At 40.0% G+C, this 15,792-nt stretch overlaps 1 protein-coding gene and 2 non-coding genes across 4 annotated transcripts; all 3 read left to right on the top strand.

The window, feature by feature from the left end:
* Positions 1 to 3,086: 3,086 nt before the first annotated feature.
* On the top strand, positions 3,087 to 8,589 carry rps4x (ribosomal protein S4 X-linked). 2 transcript variants are annotated; one of them, XM_074699423.1, is made up of 7 exons: positions 3,087 to 3,145; positions 3,721 to 3,798; positions 4,328 to 4,508; positions 7,144 to 7,241; positions 7,327 to 7,498; positions 7,580 to 7,737; positions 8,439 to 8,589. In XM_074699423.1, exons 1-7 carry the CDS (start codon positions 3,143 to 3,145, stop codon positions 8,538 to 8,540), a joined length of 792 nt encoding a protein of 263 aa, XP_074555524.1. In that variant the 5' UTR covers positions 3,087 to 3,142; the 3' UTR covers positions 8,541 to 8,589. The 2 variants fall into 2 exon arrangements, with proteins under 2 accessions (XP_074555524.1, XP_074555525.1); XM_074699424.1 differs by lacking the exon at positions 3,087 to 3,145 and adding an exon at positions 3,182 to 3,259.
* LOC141784608 (small nucleolar RNA SNORD61) lies at positions 4,676 to 4,751 on the top strand. The gene has a single exon (XR_012597460.1). It is a non-coding gene; the product is annotated as a small nucleolar RNA SNORD61 (small nucleolar RNA).
* Positions 7,851 to 7,922, top strand: LOC141784609 (small nucleolar RNA SNORD61). The gene has a single exon (XR_012597461.1). It is a non-coding gene; the product is annotated as a small nucleolar RNA SNORD61 (small nucleolar RNA).
* Positions 8,590 to 15,792: the final 7,203 nt, after the last annotated feature.

Consider the following 15,792-nt stretch of genomic DNA (forward strand, 5'->3'; position numbering starts at 1 on the left):
TAAGATTATCAGCACCAATATAGGTTATTCCTTAATGCTACCTTTCAGCTTCCTGATCTGGTTGATCAGGACCAGATTGATTTACAGCATGTTTAGGTCTCTATGACAACACTACGCCGGCTGATGAAGTTTAGCAGTGGAAAGAGACATCTGTGTTTTTCTCTCCTGAAAACGACTTCTGTGATTCATTTTGTAGTGATGGTGAACACTGGAGCCTAACTGTCAGACAGAAAAAGGACAGAAGAGGAGAAGAAAGAGAAACAGGAGAGAGATAGAGCACAAGCTTAAGTCTAACACAGGGGCTAAACTGTTTGTGCTAATGTTCATTCCAATCCACACGCAGCAGTTATTCTGCTTTGCCCTCTCTCCTCCAGGACTGGCAATACTTTTTTAGTCGCCATACTGAAGGATGTCCCAAAGTGTTATTTGTGCTCAGAGGAAAGAGAAATTGACTCGAGGAGCGATGAGCAAGGAAATGTGAGAGCAGGTTTCACAGAAGTCTTTTCGCTCTCAGACACACCCCGATATGGGATATCCCTCACTGATGGGACACGCTGCACTGATTTTCAATGATACTTCACATCACCAGAGTTTAATGAGAGTTCAAAAATGGAGCTGAAAACAGTCTCTGAGGATGGTTCAGAAACAGCTCATGAAGCTGAGATTAAAAAAAAGTTTCATGTGAATTTGAAAAACAATATACTAAACACAATCATCTTAAAATCATGAAATCAACAGCAGAATAGAAGATAGTTTTTATAACTGTTGTAATTGTCACATTCATCATCCAACGAACAAACTCATCAAATAGACAGAATAGAAATATTCATGATTAGTTATTTCTCCCATTCATTTTTTTCTTCAGTACTCTTTTACTTTAATGAAACGATTTATGTCTGAGAGGAAAACAGGGAAAAAAAACCAAAACAAGTTTTTTCAGAAAAACAAATCATAAAAGGACCCTGAAGACTTTCATTTAGGCTCCGGTACCTGCAGCTGTTGTGACTGTCAGTCATTCCTGTGGCTGTTCAGGAGCTGACTGTACTACTGGTTAACATCAGTGCAGAGTATCTAAACTTTTTTCTCAACATTTTGACTTTGACCTGCCCAAATTCTTTATCTCCATCAATAATGGCCCTAATCCGCTTCCATAGAAAACAGTAAAAATGTTGGTCTTAGATAATAATAATGATCAATATAAACAAATAAACAAATAAATAAATAAAGATACAACTTCCCACTTTTACTCTTCAGCTCCTCAGCTCAGGAATGTCTATTGATATATCAGCCTCAGTGTAAGGAGGATTTCAATGCAGCGCTGCCATCTAGTGGTGGTATCACAACAAGGTGTCCTGTCTTATTCAACAGCCTTAATTACTATCATATAGCTGCACTGGACGCAAAGTATAAAGCAGCATAGAATTAAACTGATATTTGAGTAAATGCACTCACACAGGCTTTCAACACGATCCTCTAAACATTTACAAACAAGAAAGGGACTCTGAGAGCTGTGAATGAGTCAGAGTGACTCAATCGTGTTGGAAAAGCTCTTGGATCTGGCTGAAAAAATGTGTGTAAAATATGTGAAAGGCAGCTGAGGACATCAGCTGGACTTTATTAAACTCCACATCTGTGTTAAACATCCTGCAGGCCTCCAGAGTAAACAAACGTCACCATCTGAGGGCTCAAACTGTTGAAATAAGACTCCAGGAATCTGCCTCAGATCCTGCGAACTTTCCTGGACTGGGCGGTCAGCTCAGCAGAGTTTCAGGAAGTGGGTCAGGAAATTAAAGCTGAGAAAATGTCCATGAGTTTTAAAACATGAGAGGGTTACACTGCTGAACCCTACCAGTACCCACTACTTTAATGGTACAGACACTTTATTTTGGTCGATACAAAAACAATGGATTTCAAAGGCTTCTGCAGAGCCCTAAGAACTAATGCTGAGATGTTTCTTGAAGTCTGGACAAAGAAGCTGAGATAGAGAGCATCATGTGTGCATCAGTGGCATCGTTTGGCAGAGGAAGACAGAGACCCAGGAGGGTTTTATCTCTCCGCGCAAAGAGGGCTGAGGTCTGTCTGCTGCCCTGGTATTTCCTGACCCTCGTGGTTTTACAAACACAGAGGAGGACAAACAGAGGAGTGGATCACTAGCTACATGAGACAATTTAAAGTCCTATTTATTTTAGCTCCTATGCAAAGATTTCACCCTTTCTATTTGTTTTATAGAATCTTAGCATTGTTCAATGTGTAAATGTTATAGATTTTACTGTTGTCTTTGTTTATTTCTAAAACTGATGGTTTTAAGTATTTTTTGCATACACCTATGGTAAATAAAAGAGCTTGATAATGAACGATTTAAAAACACCCAAATGTCACTGGAAGAGGAGTTTTAGCTAATAAAGGATTTTATTTATTCTTTGTTTTTGCTTTAGATGAAACTGTTTTGTTTGAAATTTTTTTGTTGAAAAATTTCAAAATTATATCAAAAACTGTATTTCATGCTGCAAAAGGCTATAAAAGGACACAGACAACATATCCACCACCTTGTAAACATCTCACATTGCAATTTTGTTGTAATTAAATAACAGTGAATCACATTTCTTTGAAGTTAACACTTGAATAATTTCATAATTTAACCCCAACTACAGAAACATATTTCATTTTGATATCTTTCGTTAATTCAGTTTGCATTGTTTTGTAATGGAACAAGTCAGTGAATTTCCTAACTTTGCAATTAATGAACAGAAGGTAAATATTGCTTGTTTTTGCTGGAGCACTGCTGAAATTGTGATAATTTTATGAGTAGATCCTCACAGCTGTTATTGTTTTTGTTATTTTTATTGTTATTGGTTTTATAATAATAATAATAATAATAATAATAATAATAATAATAATAATAATAATAATAACAATAATAGTAATAATAATAATAATAATATAAACTTTGATTGCTTTTGTCAAAATAACCTCTATTTAACTCTACAACACATATTCTTATCAATAAAGGATCTCCTCAAACCTAACAACGTTTTGTTCTTTTCTATTGCGACTTTTCCGTTTTGTCCCTCCCACATTGCCGTAGCCGGCCTTAACATCCAGTACGTGATGACGTCAAGCCCTTTCCCCCGCAGACTCCAACATGGTGAGCATTTTTCTTCACTGTTCTCCTCTAAAATAATCACCAAACATCAGCTTTATCTGCCGTATTTTCACACATTTATCAGTCCTAGTCTTTAAATCCACGTATCACCCCATGGTAGATGTGAATATTGTTACTTAACGTTGACAACTTTTCTGTTTATTGATGATTTAAAATGATGTGACTCCGCTCCGGCTCCTATCGGCTACCGCTAGTTAACACCAATGTGGCTATCACTGTTAGCTTTCTATTTTTAGAGACAGCTACCACTTGTGTATTAAACCTGTTATTTCAACAAAAACGGAAGAGCTATAGAAATTGGATTTACGGTTGATTTTGAAAGTGAGTTTAGAATTAAACATATACTTACGGTTAGCTCACTAGGCCGCAGCCTGCTGTGCTAAGCTAACTAGCGTTTATTCCTACTGCATGTTAGCGTTACCTGGCTAACCCGACTCTGAAGTGTCCCCCTCTTCCTCTGGATGTTGTGTTGCAGATTTTACGTAGTCTTTGGAGTAATTGCTGTGCCCACCTGTGTGTCCCCCTTACCTACCTGATGTTTCTGTCTTGTGTTTCAGGCAAGAGGACCGAAGAAGCACCTGAAGCGCGTCGCAGCGCCAAAGCACTGGATGCTTGACAAACTCACCGGAGTGTTCGTAAGTGTTCTAACATAAATCTGAAGGACCACCTTCAACTAAAAAAAAAAGAGTATTAAAGATTTGAAGTGTCTTTGTCTTTCGGGCTGTAGCTCACTTGCTCTGTAAAGGATGCTGCAAAGGAGACGTTCCTTCCTCATAGCTGATAATGTGTATAGGTAGAGGACGGTCTGTTTCCTGGTTTAAAATATGTAAGACAATGTAGAGGATATATTTCTTTCTTACTGCTTCATATTATCATTACTTCACTCAAAAAGACTAAATCACTGTCTTTTGGATACGTTAACTCCGAAGACTACTGTAAAATATTGTACATGTGGCTCTGTTGTAAGTGAAGTTGCACTCAACAACAGGAGAACCTGAAGAGATGTCCCTGTCATTGTTACCTGCTTTCGTTGTTGAGACTTTCATGTGTTTTCATCATGACGTTCCTGCAGAAATTGAAGTTAGATTCACATTACACCTGAGCCCAGACTACTGTCCTGTCTTCTTAACTCATTTCACTGATGCGCATTATTTTTGTTTCCAGGCTCCTCGTCCCTCCACCGGTCCCCACAAGCTGAGGGAGTGCCTGCCCCTCATCATCTTCCTGAGGAATCGCCTCAAGTACGCCCTGACTGGGGATGAGGTGAAGAAGATCTGCATGCAGAGGTTTATCAAGATCGACGGCAAGGTCCGCACTGATGTCACCTACCCTGCTGGATTCATGGGTGAGTTACTGTGTTATGCCTTTGGATTGTAAGGGAATTCACTGTGGTTGCCTTTGGGATGTGTACACAATTTAAGAAGTGATATCCTAAAGGATGAGATAAATATGGTGGATTCGGGAGGCAGTGTCTACAGCTGTGCGTCTGTGAAGTACCCAGAGGCTATGGGAGCAATGATGAATTTGTGGTTTTGATCAGAAATGAGCTGAAACTACAAAACAGATTCCTCTAAGAAGTTCTGAGCTCCAAACACACAACAATGAAGTACAGTGAAGATGTTGCTTTGAAAAAATAGAGACTCCTAATGCTGCTTATTTGTGAGAACTGAAGCATGGGACTGAGGTAGATGTAGGTATTAAGACAGTTTGCTGTGTCTCTTCTTTCTTTGTGCTGTTATTGTTCAGCTGCTTCAGATAGGTCAAGTCTTTCTTTGCAAGTTCAGTTTGCTATTCCTTGAAGCTAAATATGTTATATATGAACTCTTATGATGTGAAAATTAAACTTGAACCTTTACTCCAATAATACTAACAGTCAGTCTGGCCCTCCTTCCCTTTTTTAATCAGTAAATGTCTTAAAGCTATGGTCTACGATCTGAAACCCAGGTTGGCTGAGACATATTTGAAAAACGCAGCCTGCCTTCTTCCCTTCGCTGTGGAGGGTAACAGTAACAGCTTCCTGGTTTCAGTCTTATCCGGCTTCATGAGGCTTCAGTAGCCGAGCAGCTAGCTGATGTGAGAGGGGTAGTGGGGAAGGTCGAGGCGGGACGGTGCGGAGCAGGGGAGACAGGATTGGATGGACTCATGCACAAACTCGAAAAGAGGGGAACAGTGGCTCGGATTGGCCAATTATTATGCTTTTTTTGAAGCTGATGTACTGAATGGAGTTTTTTTTTGTTCTTTTTGCTTTTTATATTGTGTAGTGTGTTATGAATACATATCAAGCTTCCTAATCGTAGACCATAGCTTTAAATGCTTTTTTTGTAAATTCTTTTGCCCCTTATTCAGGATAAACTTTCATAATCTCTTGGAAATTAACATTTTTTATATGTTTTTGATGCTTGGAACCATGAGAAGTAACAGAAAGTACCAAACAGATTTGGATCCTCAGCAAGTTTTCTCTTCATAAAAACTGCAGATGTTAAGATCCAAAGTTTTTGAGATGAATAAAATTAAATTTCATTTCTAATACAACACAAGTAGCTTTGTTTGCCTGGACTTTAATTTCACTGTTATTGCTTCTTAAAATACAGTAAGGACCAGGGTTGTTCTTTGCACAAATGAAGTTTCCTGAAGCAGCTTCTGTCCAGCTGAAGCCAGAGTCCAGGGTACGCTTTGGTAGGAGTCAAGATAGGCATTTCCAGGAAAAAATATACAAAAATAAAAATTTGAAGTAGTAAATAAGCAATAATACAGCAAGTTCAACATTTATTCCCTCCCATATGTACAATACTAGTACCATTTATAAAACAGCTGGTTAAAAAAAATGAAATTTGTAAAAACAGGCAGAGAATTGCAAAAAACACAAGCTTACAGAAACAAAACAAAAACACTATTATTTGCACACTGAAACTAAAACAAAGACGCCTCCAAAACACAGATTAACGCTCACTATGTGCACCTTTTTCCATCTCTGGTTCCTCCCTCGCATCCTATTTCTTATCCTGCTGCAAAACTCAGTGCAGGCTCCGGCAGTGTTAACGGTTGAAGAGTTACTGTGTGAAGAAGAATGAAGGTCTTTTTGATGTCAGTGCCAGTGTAGTAAGAGGGTTAAGATTTGTCCTCTTGAGTTGTTTCACTTCCTGACTGAGCTCATGTAAAATTCAGTTTTAATGAAGAAAACGGCTCAGAAATCAAAGAGTAGGCTGTTTCATTTGTTGTCCAGTCTCTGTTTCACCTCTCAGACCTGTCGTCAGGTCAGCTCCACCTTGACGCCTGTCGGCAGCCTCATACGGAGGTGAGGTGTTTTAATTTTCTGAGCTGAGGGACGCCATCGCTCTTAGCTGATTTCACACACCTGACACCTGAGCAGAGGGAAGAGATTTAATGAGAGGGCTTAGTGCTGTTGTTGATTAGTGATGAAATGTTTTTCATTAAAGTAAATTTGATGAATTAAGATTTCTGGAGGTTTTTGTATGATTGTTGACTCTTAGTCTGTCTGAAAGTCTGCTGTAGCCCCTTTTTTTCATGAAGCTTAGAGATTCAAAAGGTTATTTTGTTTTTGAAGTTGGACCTGAGACGAGAAGAGCTGATTTCTTAAATCCCTCGACCTGATCTGTCATTGGTGTAAAAAGGAGAGTTCTTCCTCCAGAAAGGGTGCTGTGCCTGGTTGGTAGTGGAGTCTATGATGATGTTTTAAGCAAAGTGTCACCCTGGTCAGCGCACGTGTAGAGGCTGTAAAGAAATGGGTGAAAACATTACGTGGTGCTGTATCTCTAGAGTGAGATGCCACACCACGATCAGCACGTTAACAGGAGTAAGAAGTTAAAGGATTGGGTGTTCATCATTGGAAGCTTTGGTTTTTGCTGAATTCTCCTTCAATCAGCTGGTAAAATAAACTTTTAAAGGTTGAGTAAAAAGGTAAACATGCTTGTGTGACTCCTGCAACCATCAGAAGCTAAAGGTTGTTTTTGTGTCCTCAGATGTGATCAGCATCGAGAAGACCGGTGAGCACTTCCGTCTGATCTATGATGTGAAGGGACGTTTCACCGTCCACCGCATCACCGCCGAGGAGGCCAAGGTAAGAACCCCTCCATGTGTTCTCAGAATGAGCGTTAGGGACTGAAGAGTCTGTGTTTGCTGACGTGTCTCCTCTTCCTCTGCAGTACAAGCTGTGCAAGGTGAAGAAGCTCCTCGTCGGAACCAAGGGGATCCCTCACCTAGTGACCCACGATGCCCGCACCATCCGCTACCCCGACCCCCTCATCAAGGTCAACGACACAGTCCGCATTGACCTGGACACCGGCAAGATCACAGACTTCATCAAGTTTGACACCGGTACGCTCCTCTCTCCCCTCCCCTCCTGCCTCTCTTCCCTTTAGATAAGAGGGTAACCTTTAACCCTTTCTCTGCCTGCAGGTAACCTGTGCATGGTGACTGGTGGAGCTAACTTGGGGCGTATTGGTGTGATCACCAATAGGGAGCGCCACCCTGGATCCTTCGACGTCGTGCACGTCAAGGACAGCACCGGAAACAGCTTCGCTACCAGGCTCTCCAACATCTTTGTCATTGGCAAGGTGAAGAAAAAAATGTGTTTTTAGTCTCTGAATTCATAAGTTTATGTCTTTCCTTAAAAGAATAAACTCAGGACACTAAAGGACACTAACATTTGTGTCTTACGAGTTTTGGAGCAATGATGATGTCTTTGGTTTTGATCAGGGATGAAATCACACAACCAAGTCCTCTAAGAAGTTCTGAGCTCCATTAATCTGAAACGTTAAGGTTCTGTTGATGTTTTCACGCTTCAAAACCCGCTGGATTAATTTAAAGAGATGAAAGCTTTGAGATGAGATCTCAAAGCAATGTTGTCCTTCTTTGTCTTCATTTTACCAAAAATGTTCCCAAAACAAAGTGTTAAAAGTCAGTCTTAGCAAACTTATCAGAATTTATGTTCCTATAGAGGATTGAAAAGAAGCCTCTTTCTCATGAAAAGACTAAATTTTGGAGTCTGTACCTGAAATAAAGCACAGTACCACTGAAAAGGGAAAACTGTTGAGGTGTAAATTTCTATTTATTTCAAAGTTTGAAGAATAAACCCTGAAAAAAAGGAATGGAAGAAGATAAACTTTAATTTGACCCAGTGTTCAAAGGATTAATAAAACCTGAAGTATATTTTAGTTTTACATCAAAACAACTCGATCCCTTGTCTCTCTGCACTTTGAGCTCCTCTTTGATCCTCATTAACAAACCTCTGTTGTCTCCGTCCTCTTGTCTCCAGGGCAACAAGCCGTGGGTGTCCCTGCCCAGAGGAAAGGGAATCCGTCTGACCATCGCCGAGGAGAGAGACAAGAGGCTGGCCGCCAAGCAGGGCAGCAGCTAAACAGACCGTCTGAGCTCTGGTTTTCAAATAAACTGTTATTTACAAAACATCGAGCTGTGTCTGAGTGTCTTTACTGCAAAGTGTCTCCAACACAGAAACATGAACACACAGGAAGGACTTAATGAACCACACCACCTTACTGCCCGTCTGCAACCATCCTCTCCATCCTGTACGCCTCCATCTGTCCACACTCCTAATCCCTCTGCCTCTTTCCTTTTTTACACTCATCCCATTTGTTTACCTCCCTCCATCATGTTTCCACATTTCCTTTTTCATCCCTCCATCCTTGGCAGCATATTTCCATCTATCATTTGCCAACTTTTGTCCTCTTCCTCCTTTCAGTCGAACAGACACTGTACCTTCATGTGGAGGCAGTGCAGCTGTTGTAAAAGAAAATCCAGAGATGCATACAACCTGTAATCTCAAAGGGTTTTTTTTGTATTGTATATATTTGTAAACCAGCCCTGTGACTGGCGACCAGTCCAGGGTGTACCCCGCCTCTCGCCCAATGACAGCTGGGAGAGGCTCCAGCCACCCACGACCCACGATAAGCAGTTCAGAAAATAAATGAATATATTTGTAAACTGAAAGTTAATTCCAAGAAAATGTTACTTTTACAGGTTTATTCTTCTTAAATTAACTGGAGTGAAGCCTCAGTGTAATGTACTACCTACAGTGAAGCTGAGACTAGAGACAGGAACATACTTAAATTTGGCAAAATCATGGCACAAATTCTGTTTCCAGTTGGACAGTAACGATGTCAGAAATGAGAATTGAAAGTCTACAGGAAGTTGTCACTTCACAGGAACACCTACAGATTAGCCTTTTTCAGTTCCTCCTACATCCCTCCTCTGACCTTCACAGGGACTAAAGTTCTCTGCGCTATGACGGATTTCCATGAACTTCAGAATTGTTGTATTTTTCAGTCGGTGTTGGACAAAAAGTGGAGCAGTCTGCTCTTTTTAATATTCATATTTATCTGAATCATGTAGATTAAGTGTAGTTTTTCTGTCTGTCTGGCATCTCACTGTAGGCTACAGTCAGAACTTTGATCTGCTTCGTAAAGTCCACTCTGTGTAGGAGGCTTTTATTGTGGTAGAGAGAATCAGTGTACACTGCCTGCCATGTCTGGAATTTTATTTTGGACTGAAGCGTTAAATTTATTAACCTAACCAAAGAAAAAGAAACAGAGAAACGCAATCTGTGACATGATGGAGTTCACGGTTAAAGTTTGATCAGGTACAGGCAGAGCAGACAGTCAGTGATCCAGACACACTTTGTTAGGAACAAGCATCAAGTCAACAGGTGATACAACACATGACCCACAGAGCACTGCACCACATGAAACAGCTTTACACTGAACCGTCTGACAACAAGGTTCTTGCATAGTGTATTAGCTTAACAAGCTAGCTCTAGTTTACTTTCTTACATGGCACGTTAGCTCATTAAGCTGACGCTAGTTTACTTTTTTACATGGTATATTAGCTCAAAAAGCTAGCGCTAGTTCATTTTTTTTCATGACAAATTATCTCAACAAGCTAGCTCCAGTTTACTTTCTTATATGGTTTAGTAGCTGAACAAGCTAGCACTAGTTTACTTTTAACCACTGAGTAGGTCAAAGTTATTAAACAGTGCTGCATGAGGTATGTCCAAATTATTAAAAAAAATCTTCTTGTATTTAATAAAATTATACTTCTTGCTCCACCGATTTTTTTTGAAAACCCGGAGTTTGTTTGCTAGTTATTTCTCTGATTTATATCTATAATTTAAAATATGGTGAATCCACCATTTGTCAAAATATCTTTGATATATGCTCTGAGAATTCACAGGTATCTAGCTACAATTCAGTACACAGGGTTAGCTCCAGCTGTAGCAATGACAATTAAATAAGGAACACATTAATGAGTTTTAAATGTAGATACAATTAATTTTTCACTGGCTGTTTCCCAAAGCCAAGGTACCTTGCCTTGCCTTGGTCTGATGTGGGCGTGGGCAGGCATCCACATCATCAGTCGCTGCCCAAGTGCTGTTCCAATTTTCATGTCCTCCGGATGCATATGTCCTCCGTTTGGTTAGCATGTGGCTAATTGACCAAGGATACACTGGTGTATCCTTCGCTGCCTTGACACGGCTATAAATACCCAACATGCAACGCGTGAATCTACAAAAAAGGAAAAAAAAATGGAAGGAAAAGACGCACCAGCGGAGGCGCGTGGTAAATTCCAATTTAAATGTAAGCAACAAAATACACCTCTGAAAATAACAACTTATACCATGTCCACCACTTAACTCTTTTGTGTGTCACTCACGTAACTATAACTACTGAGAAGCTGCACCTGCAGAGTGTCAATGATGTAACAATAAAAAAGCAAAAAGTGTTGAAAAGTGGCAAGCTATGACAATATTTGTAGCCATCTGAGCTCCCAAAATGTGCCTTTGAAGGCTGTTCCATTAGCATCTTTTGAGCAGAGGCAGGACACTTGCCTTGGATTGGAAGGAAGTGGCTTCGGAGGCACTGCCTTCCAAGGCAAAGTACCTGGGCTTTGGGAAACAGCCCTTGGCTTTGGGAAACAGCCATAGTCACATCAGACGTGACGCGGGCTGAGCTTCCTTTCTAACAGCTATAGGGCGCCTGTTAGTCACCTGACCTGAGCTGTGTCTCTGATTGGACAATCAAACCATCCTAGTAACTTCTAAACTGCAGAGTTAGAAGAAAAATTACTCACTGTACAGTGCGCGCTGATAGAGAAATCAGCGTTTTAGACCCAAGCTGTTTTTTGAACCAGGCTGTAAAAATGTTCTTAACGCTGTAAAAGTGTTTATTTTTTATGACTTGGTATGTATGTGGTTTCTGGTCTTCTTGCAGGCAGACTCAAGCTCAATGAACAGCATTTTTTAGCACTTCAACATAGGCTCCTTTTTTCTAAACCAGGTGCTGCCCCTAGGTTCAGGCTCTAACTTGAGAAACTGGTCTTTTTCTAATACATTTTAACTTTTTCCAAGTTTTATACAGAGCACCTGTTGCTCCTGTCAGTCAACAGGAAAGGAATGCACTCGACTGTCAGTCAAATTTGTTGAAAAGAACCAAGCTTATGTTTTTATCTTTTATCAAAAAAAGAAAGAAAGAAAGAGGTGTCAGTTTTATTCCTAAAATAGAAAACATCTAAGTTGCTGTATATATTGGCAATTTTTATTTGTATTTTTTTTTTTTTTTTGCTTTAATCCCTGAAAAGGCACTGTTCTGAAACGAAAGTCTCTGCAGGATGGAGTTTGTCACTTTCGCAGGAACACCTACAAATTGGTCTCTCAGTCCCTCTTACAATCCTCCTTTTCCAATGTAGTTCCTGTCTTCCTGGGCCTCTCCTGCCCTCCAACCTTCCCCAAAAAATATCTCTAATCTATCAGATCAGTCTGCCTTTATTTCCTCACCTCCTCTCCTCCACATTCTCATCCCTCCATCTCTGTGTTCTCTCTTCAGTACCGGTCCATATGGTGATGCTGGGAAGCAGCCTGCCCGGCGCTGCAGAAACCTGGCCTGGCACACACCTCCCGAGTGTGTGTGATTCTGTGTGTGTGTAATGTTTCCTGTTATGGCCTTCAGATTCACCTGTGAGTGTGTGTTTGTGGAATCAAAGAGATCAACGTCGCCCTTCTCCCCCACGACCTCCATTTCTATCCTCGTCTCCCAGACACACGTTACCAGAATGATTCATATCATAACACACACACACACAGCAGGAGAGTGTGCTCTGGTGTGTGTGTGTGTGTGTGTGTGTGTGTGTGTGTGTGTGTGTGTGTGTGTGTGTGTGTGTGTTTGTGTGTGTGGAGGGGCATGGCTGTTTTCCATGACCGTCTGCTCTCTGTCACTCTGAACAGGACAGTAATCCATCATCTCTGGAGGGGAGTGGTGAGGACAGCGAGGATGCTGAGTCTTCTGAATGTTATTCCTTTTTTACCAGGCTGAAACCCTCTGACCCCCTGACCTGATCAGTTTCTCAGTATCTAAGGTTCATTAAACACAGATTTCTTGAGTCATCTCGTAGGATGCTGAACTTTGACCCCGGTCTGACTCCAGGCTGCGGCATTAACACATGTAAGGAAATCAAACAGCACACTTAAAACGCTTTTAGGGATCGTGGATTACCAACGAATCCAGAGTGGCAGCGTTGTCCTTATTTTTACTGGCCTGGGAGCAGCTCACATAAACAAATACATGTACACACACACTCTCATACACACGCACAAGCAAACACACACAAACACACACAAACATCTTTGAGCGCTGAAATATGAGACTCGCCAGACACACGCTTTGCTTCTCTTCTCTTTGCTCTGGTCCTGCTCAACATCCCCTCATGAGCTGAGCAGCAATCACATTTAATTCACACACACTCACACACTGCACAGCCACCCTGAGGCTTTGAAGAGCTGGATGGTGAGAGGAGCAGAAGAAATGTGATGTACAGAGGAAACACAAACATCCACTTAAAGCGCAGAACAGTGAAACGTTGGATTAACCCAAACACGGTGTGTGATGGTGTGACAGAGCATCGACTGAACGCAGAGACAAACAGACTTCTTCAGATGACAGTCATCTTCTTCATGCATTTATTCTGCAGCAGGCCTGAAAGTGGAGGAGTGAAAACACCAGAAAAAAAGCTTTTTTCTCACTTCTGCTGTATAAAACGATTACTGAGAATGTTTATGCCTGACTGTGTTGGGAATAATTAAGTTTTTTTTTTTAAAGCAATAAATAGTGAAAGGTTTCTGAGGAAGTGTTTAAAGCCCAAAGATGGAGGTGAAATGGTGAGTCTGGCTAACTTCTGGCTGAAGTAGAAACCAGTGAGGAGGTGGAGTTAAGATTAAAGCCTAGCCGCTGGTCAAATTAGCTAACTTTGATTTATTAAGTGCTTCCTGTGCAAATGAAATGCAGTTCAAGGAGCTTTACTGTGATTAATACAATATACAAAGTATGTAAAATAGAATAATGGCAAAACACTAAGATTTAAGAGACACATCCTTAAAAAATGCATTAAGAAGTTGAAAAAGAAATTAAAGCAGGAAAATAGCAAGAAAAAAAAGAGAAATGTGACTTGCTAAATTAGGTAGATAAAAAAGGTAATGCTACATGTAACAATTATAATAATAATAAAGGTAAGTATATGCCCATGGAAGCATATTGCATTCACTTGAAGAAAAAAAAAAAAACAACTCAGGTTTTTCAGAGTAATAATTAATTTACAGTTTTTTGTGGTAGTTAATTTTGTTTTTCTGATTGATATTTTTTATTGTCTGTTTTTTTGTTATAATTATTATATTGGTTTGTTTTTTGTCATAATTATTTCTGTTCTTATGAGTAATTTTTTTCTGTTTTCAGATTACTTATTTCCTGGTTTTCAGGAGGAAAAAGTTATCACAAAAAACAGCAGGTTGAAGGCTCTCACAGGATTTCGAAGTAGCCCGATACTTCAGGAAAAAAAAAAACTCCTAAAAACAGGAGGAAAAAATCACCATGAAAAACAGCAGGTTGGAGGGTCTTGCGGGATTTCTAAGTATCTCGATACTTTAGGAGAAAAAAAATTACTCCGAAAAACAGGAAAAAAGTCATCTGAAAACAGAAAAAAATACTCATAAAAACAGTAATAATTATAACAAAAAACAAACCATTAAAAAAAAATATTAATCAGAAAAACAAAATTAATTACCACATAAAAAAATACCCATAAAAACAGAAATAATTTAACAAAAAACACACCAATATAATAATGATAACAAAAAACAAACCAATAAAAAATATTAATCAGAAAAAACAAAATTAACTACCACAAAAAACAAACCGGAGAATAAATTACTCTGAAAAACCTGTTTTTTTTTTGTTTTTTTTTCCAAATGAATGCAATATGCTTCCGTATCCGCCTGATCCTAATCCACACTTTAAAATGTCAGCCAAATACAGATTATTCCTAAATGCTACTTCTCAGCTTAGACCCGATCAGGTCAGACAGGACAAGATTGATATACAGCACGTTGAAGTTTCTATACCACACTGGTAGGTAGAAGAGAGATCTGTGTTTTTCTCTGCTGAAAACGATTTCTGTGATTAATTTTGTAGTGATGGTGGACACTGGAGCCTAACTGTCTGATAGAAAAAGGACAGAAGAGGAGAAGAAAGATAAACAGGAGAGAGATAGAGCACGAGCTAAAGGCTCAAACACCCAGTGACAGTAAAAAAAGTAAAAAAAGCAGCTCATGGTATGCCACTAATCACTCAGTGACTCGTACCTTTCCCTCCTTGACTTGTGGCAATCACTCAGCACCTTGTGCTGGTCCCTCAACAACTCAAGCCAATTGCTCAGTGTCTTGTGCCACTCTCCCAACAACTCATGGCAATCACTCAATGACACATGCCGATTGCTAAGGGACAGTGGCAGTCCCTCAGTGACCTGTGGCAATCACTCAGTGACTTGTGGCTATCCCTCAGCGACTGGTACCAATTGCTCTGTGGCATGAGTCACTAAGGGATTGCCATGAGCCAGAGAGGGATTGGTGGCATACTGTAAACTGGTTTTGGGTCTCAGTCCTGCTTGAGTCACAGGCTAAAGACTTAAACCCAGTTTAATCTGTTTGTGCTCATGTTCATTCCAACCCACAGTCAGCAGTTATTCTTCAGTGGTCTATTGAGAGTCTATCAATAAAATGAAGAGTGAGGTTAAATTGGCTCTGATTGGTAGATGACTGGCAGGACATAACCAGGATTCACTAATGTTACAGACAAATCATAGAGCACTGCGCTGTGAGCAGAGCTTAATATACACATCTACTAAACTACGGTACGAACCGACAAAGTTAGCTTGTTTTCACCTTATAAAGGGTACCTCTACCTAACTGTTGATAAATACCTTACCTCGTGGTGTTGGGTCTGGTACAACGTTTTCTTGAAGAAAGAAAAGTTGGGTTAAAAATAAGATCTGATCTCTATTCATTTCCAAAACAAAGAGATGCGTTGTTAAGAGTCATGTCCTCAGGACAGTAAGTAAATAAAAGGTTAAGGAAAGAGTTAAAGGTGACTATAAGCACTACAAATACCAGTATGCTAAATAATTACATAGCCAAAAGAAAGGGTGAAGAACAAATGAGTCAATACATTTTTGTCAGAAAAGTGTATTGTTTTGCAGAGGAGAATGGGCTATGATGGGATGCTCTTAGCTTTAGGGGCCAGCCTTTAGTGGACATTCTGGGATCTGCAGGGTTT

Source organism: Halichoeres trimaculatus, unplaced genomic scaffold (genome assembly GCF_033239565.1).
Source record: "Halichoeres trimaculatus isolate MK-OKI-2021-1 unplaced genomic scaffold, fHalTri1.1 fHalTri1_scaffold_22, whole genome shotgun sequence".
Taxonomy (NCBI): domain Eukaryota; kingdom Metazoa; phylum Chordata; class Actinopteri; order Labriformes; family Labridae; genus Halichoeres; species Halichoeres trimaculatus.

Coding starts and splice junctions, on each gene's coding strand:
- rps4x (XM_074699423.1), top strand. Junction 3,799..4,327: donor ACAAACTCACCGGAGTGTTC/GTAAGTGTTCTA, acceptor TTTTGTTTCCAG/GCTCCTCGTCCCTCCACCGG. Junction 7,499..7,579: donor CTTCATCAAGTTTGACACCG/GTACGCTCCTCT, acceptor CTCTGCCTGCAG/GTAACCTGTGCATGGTGACT.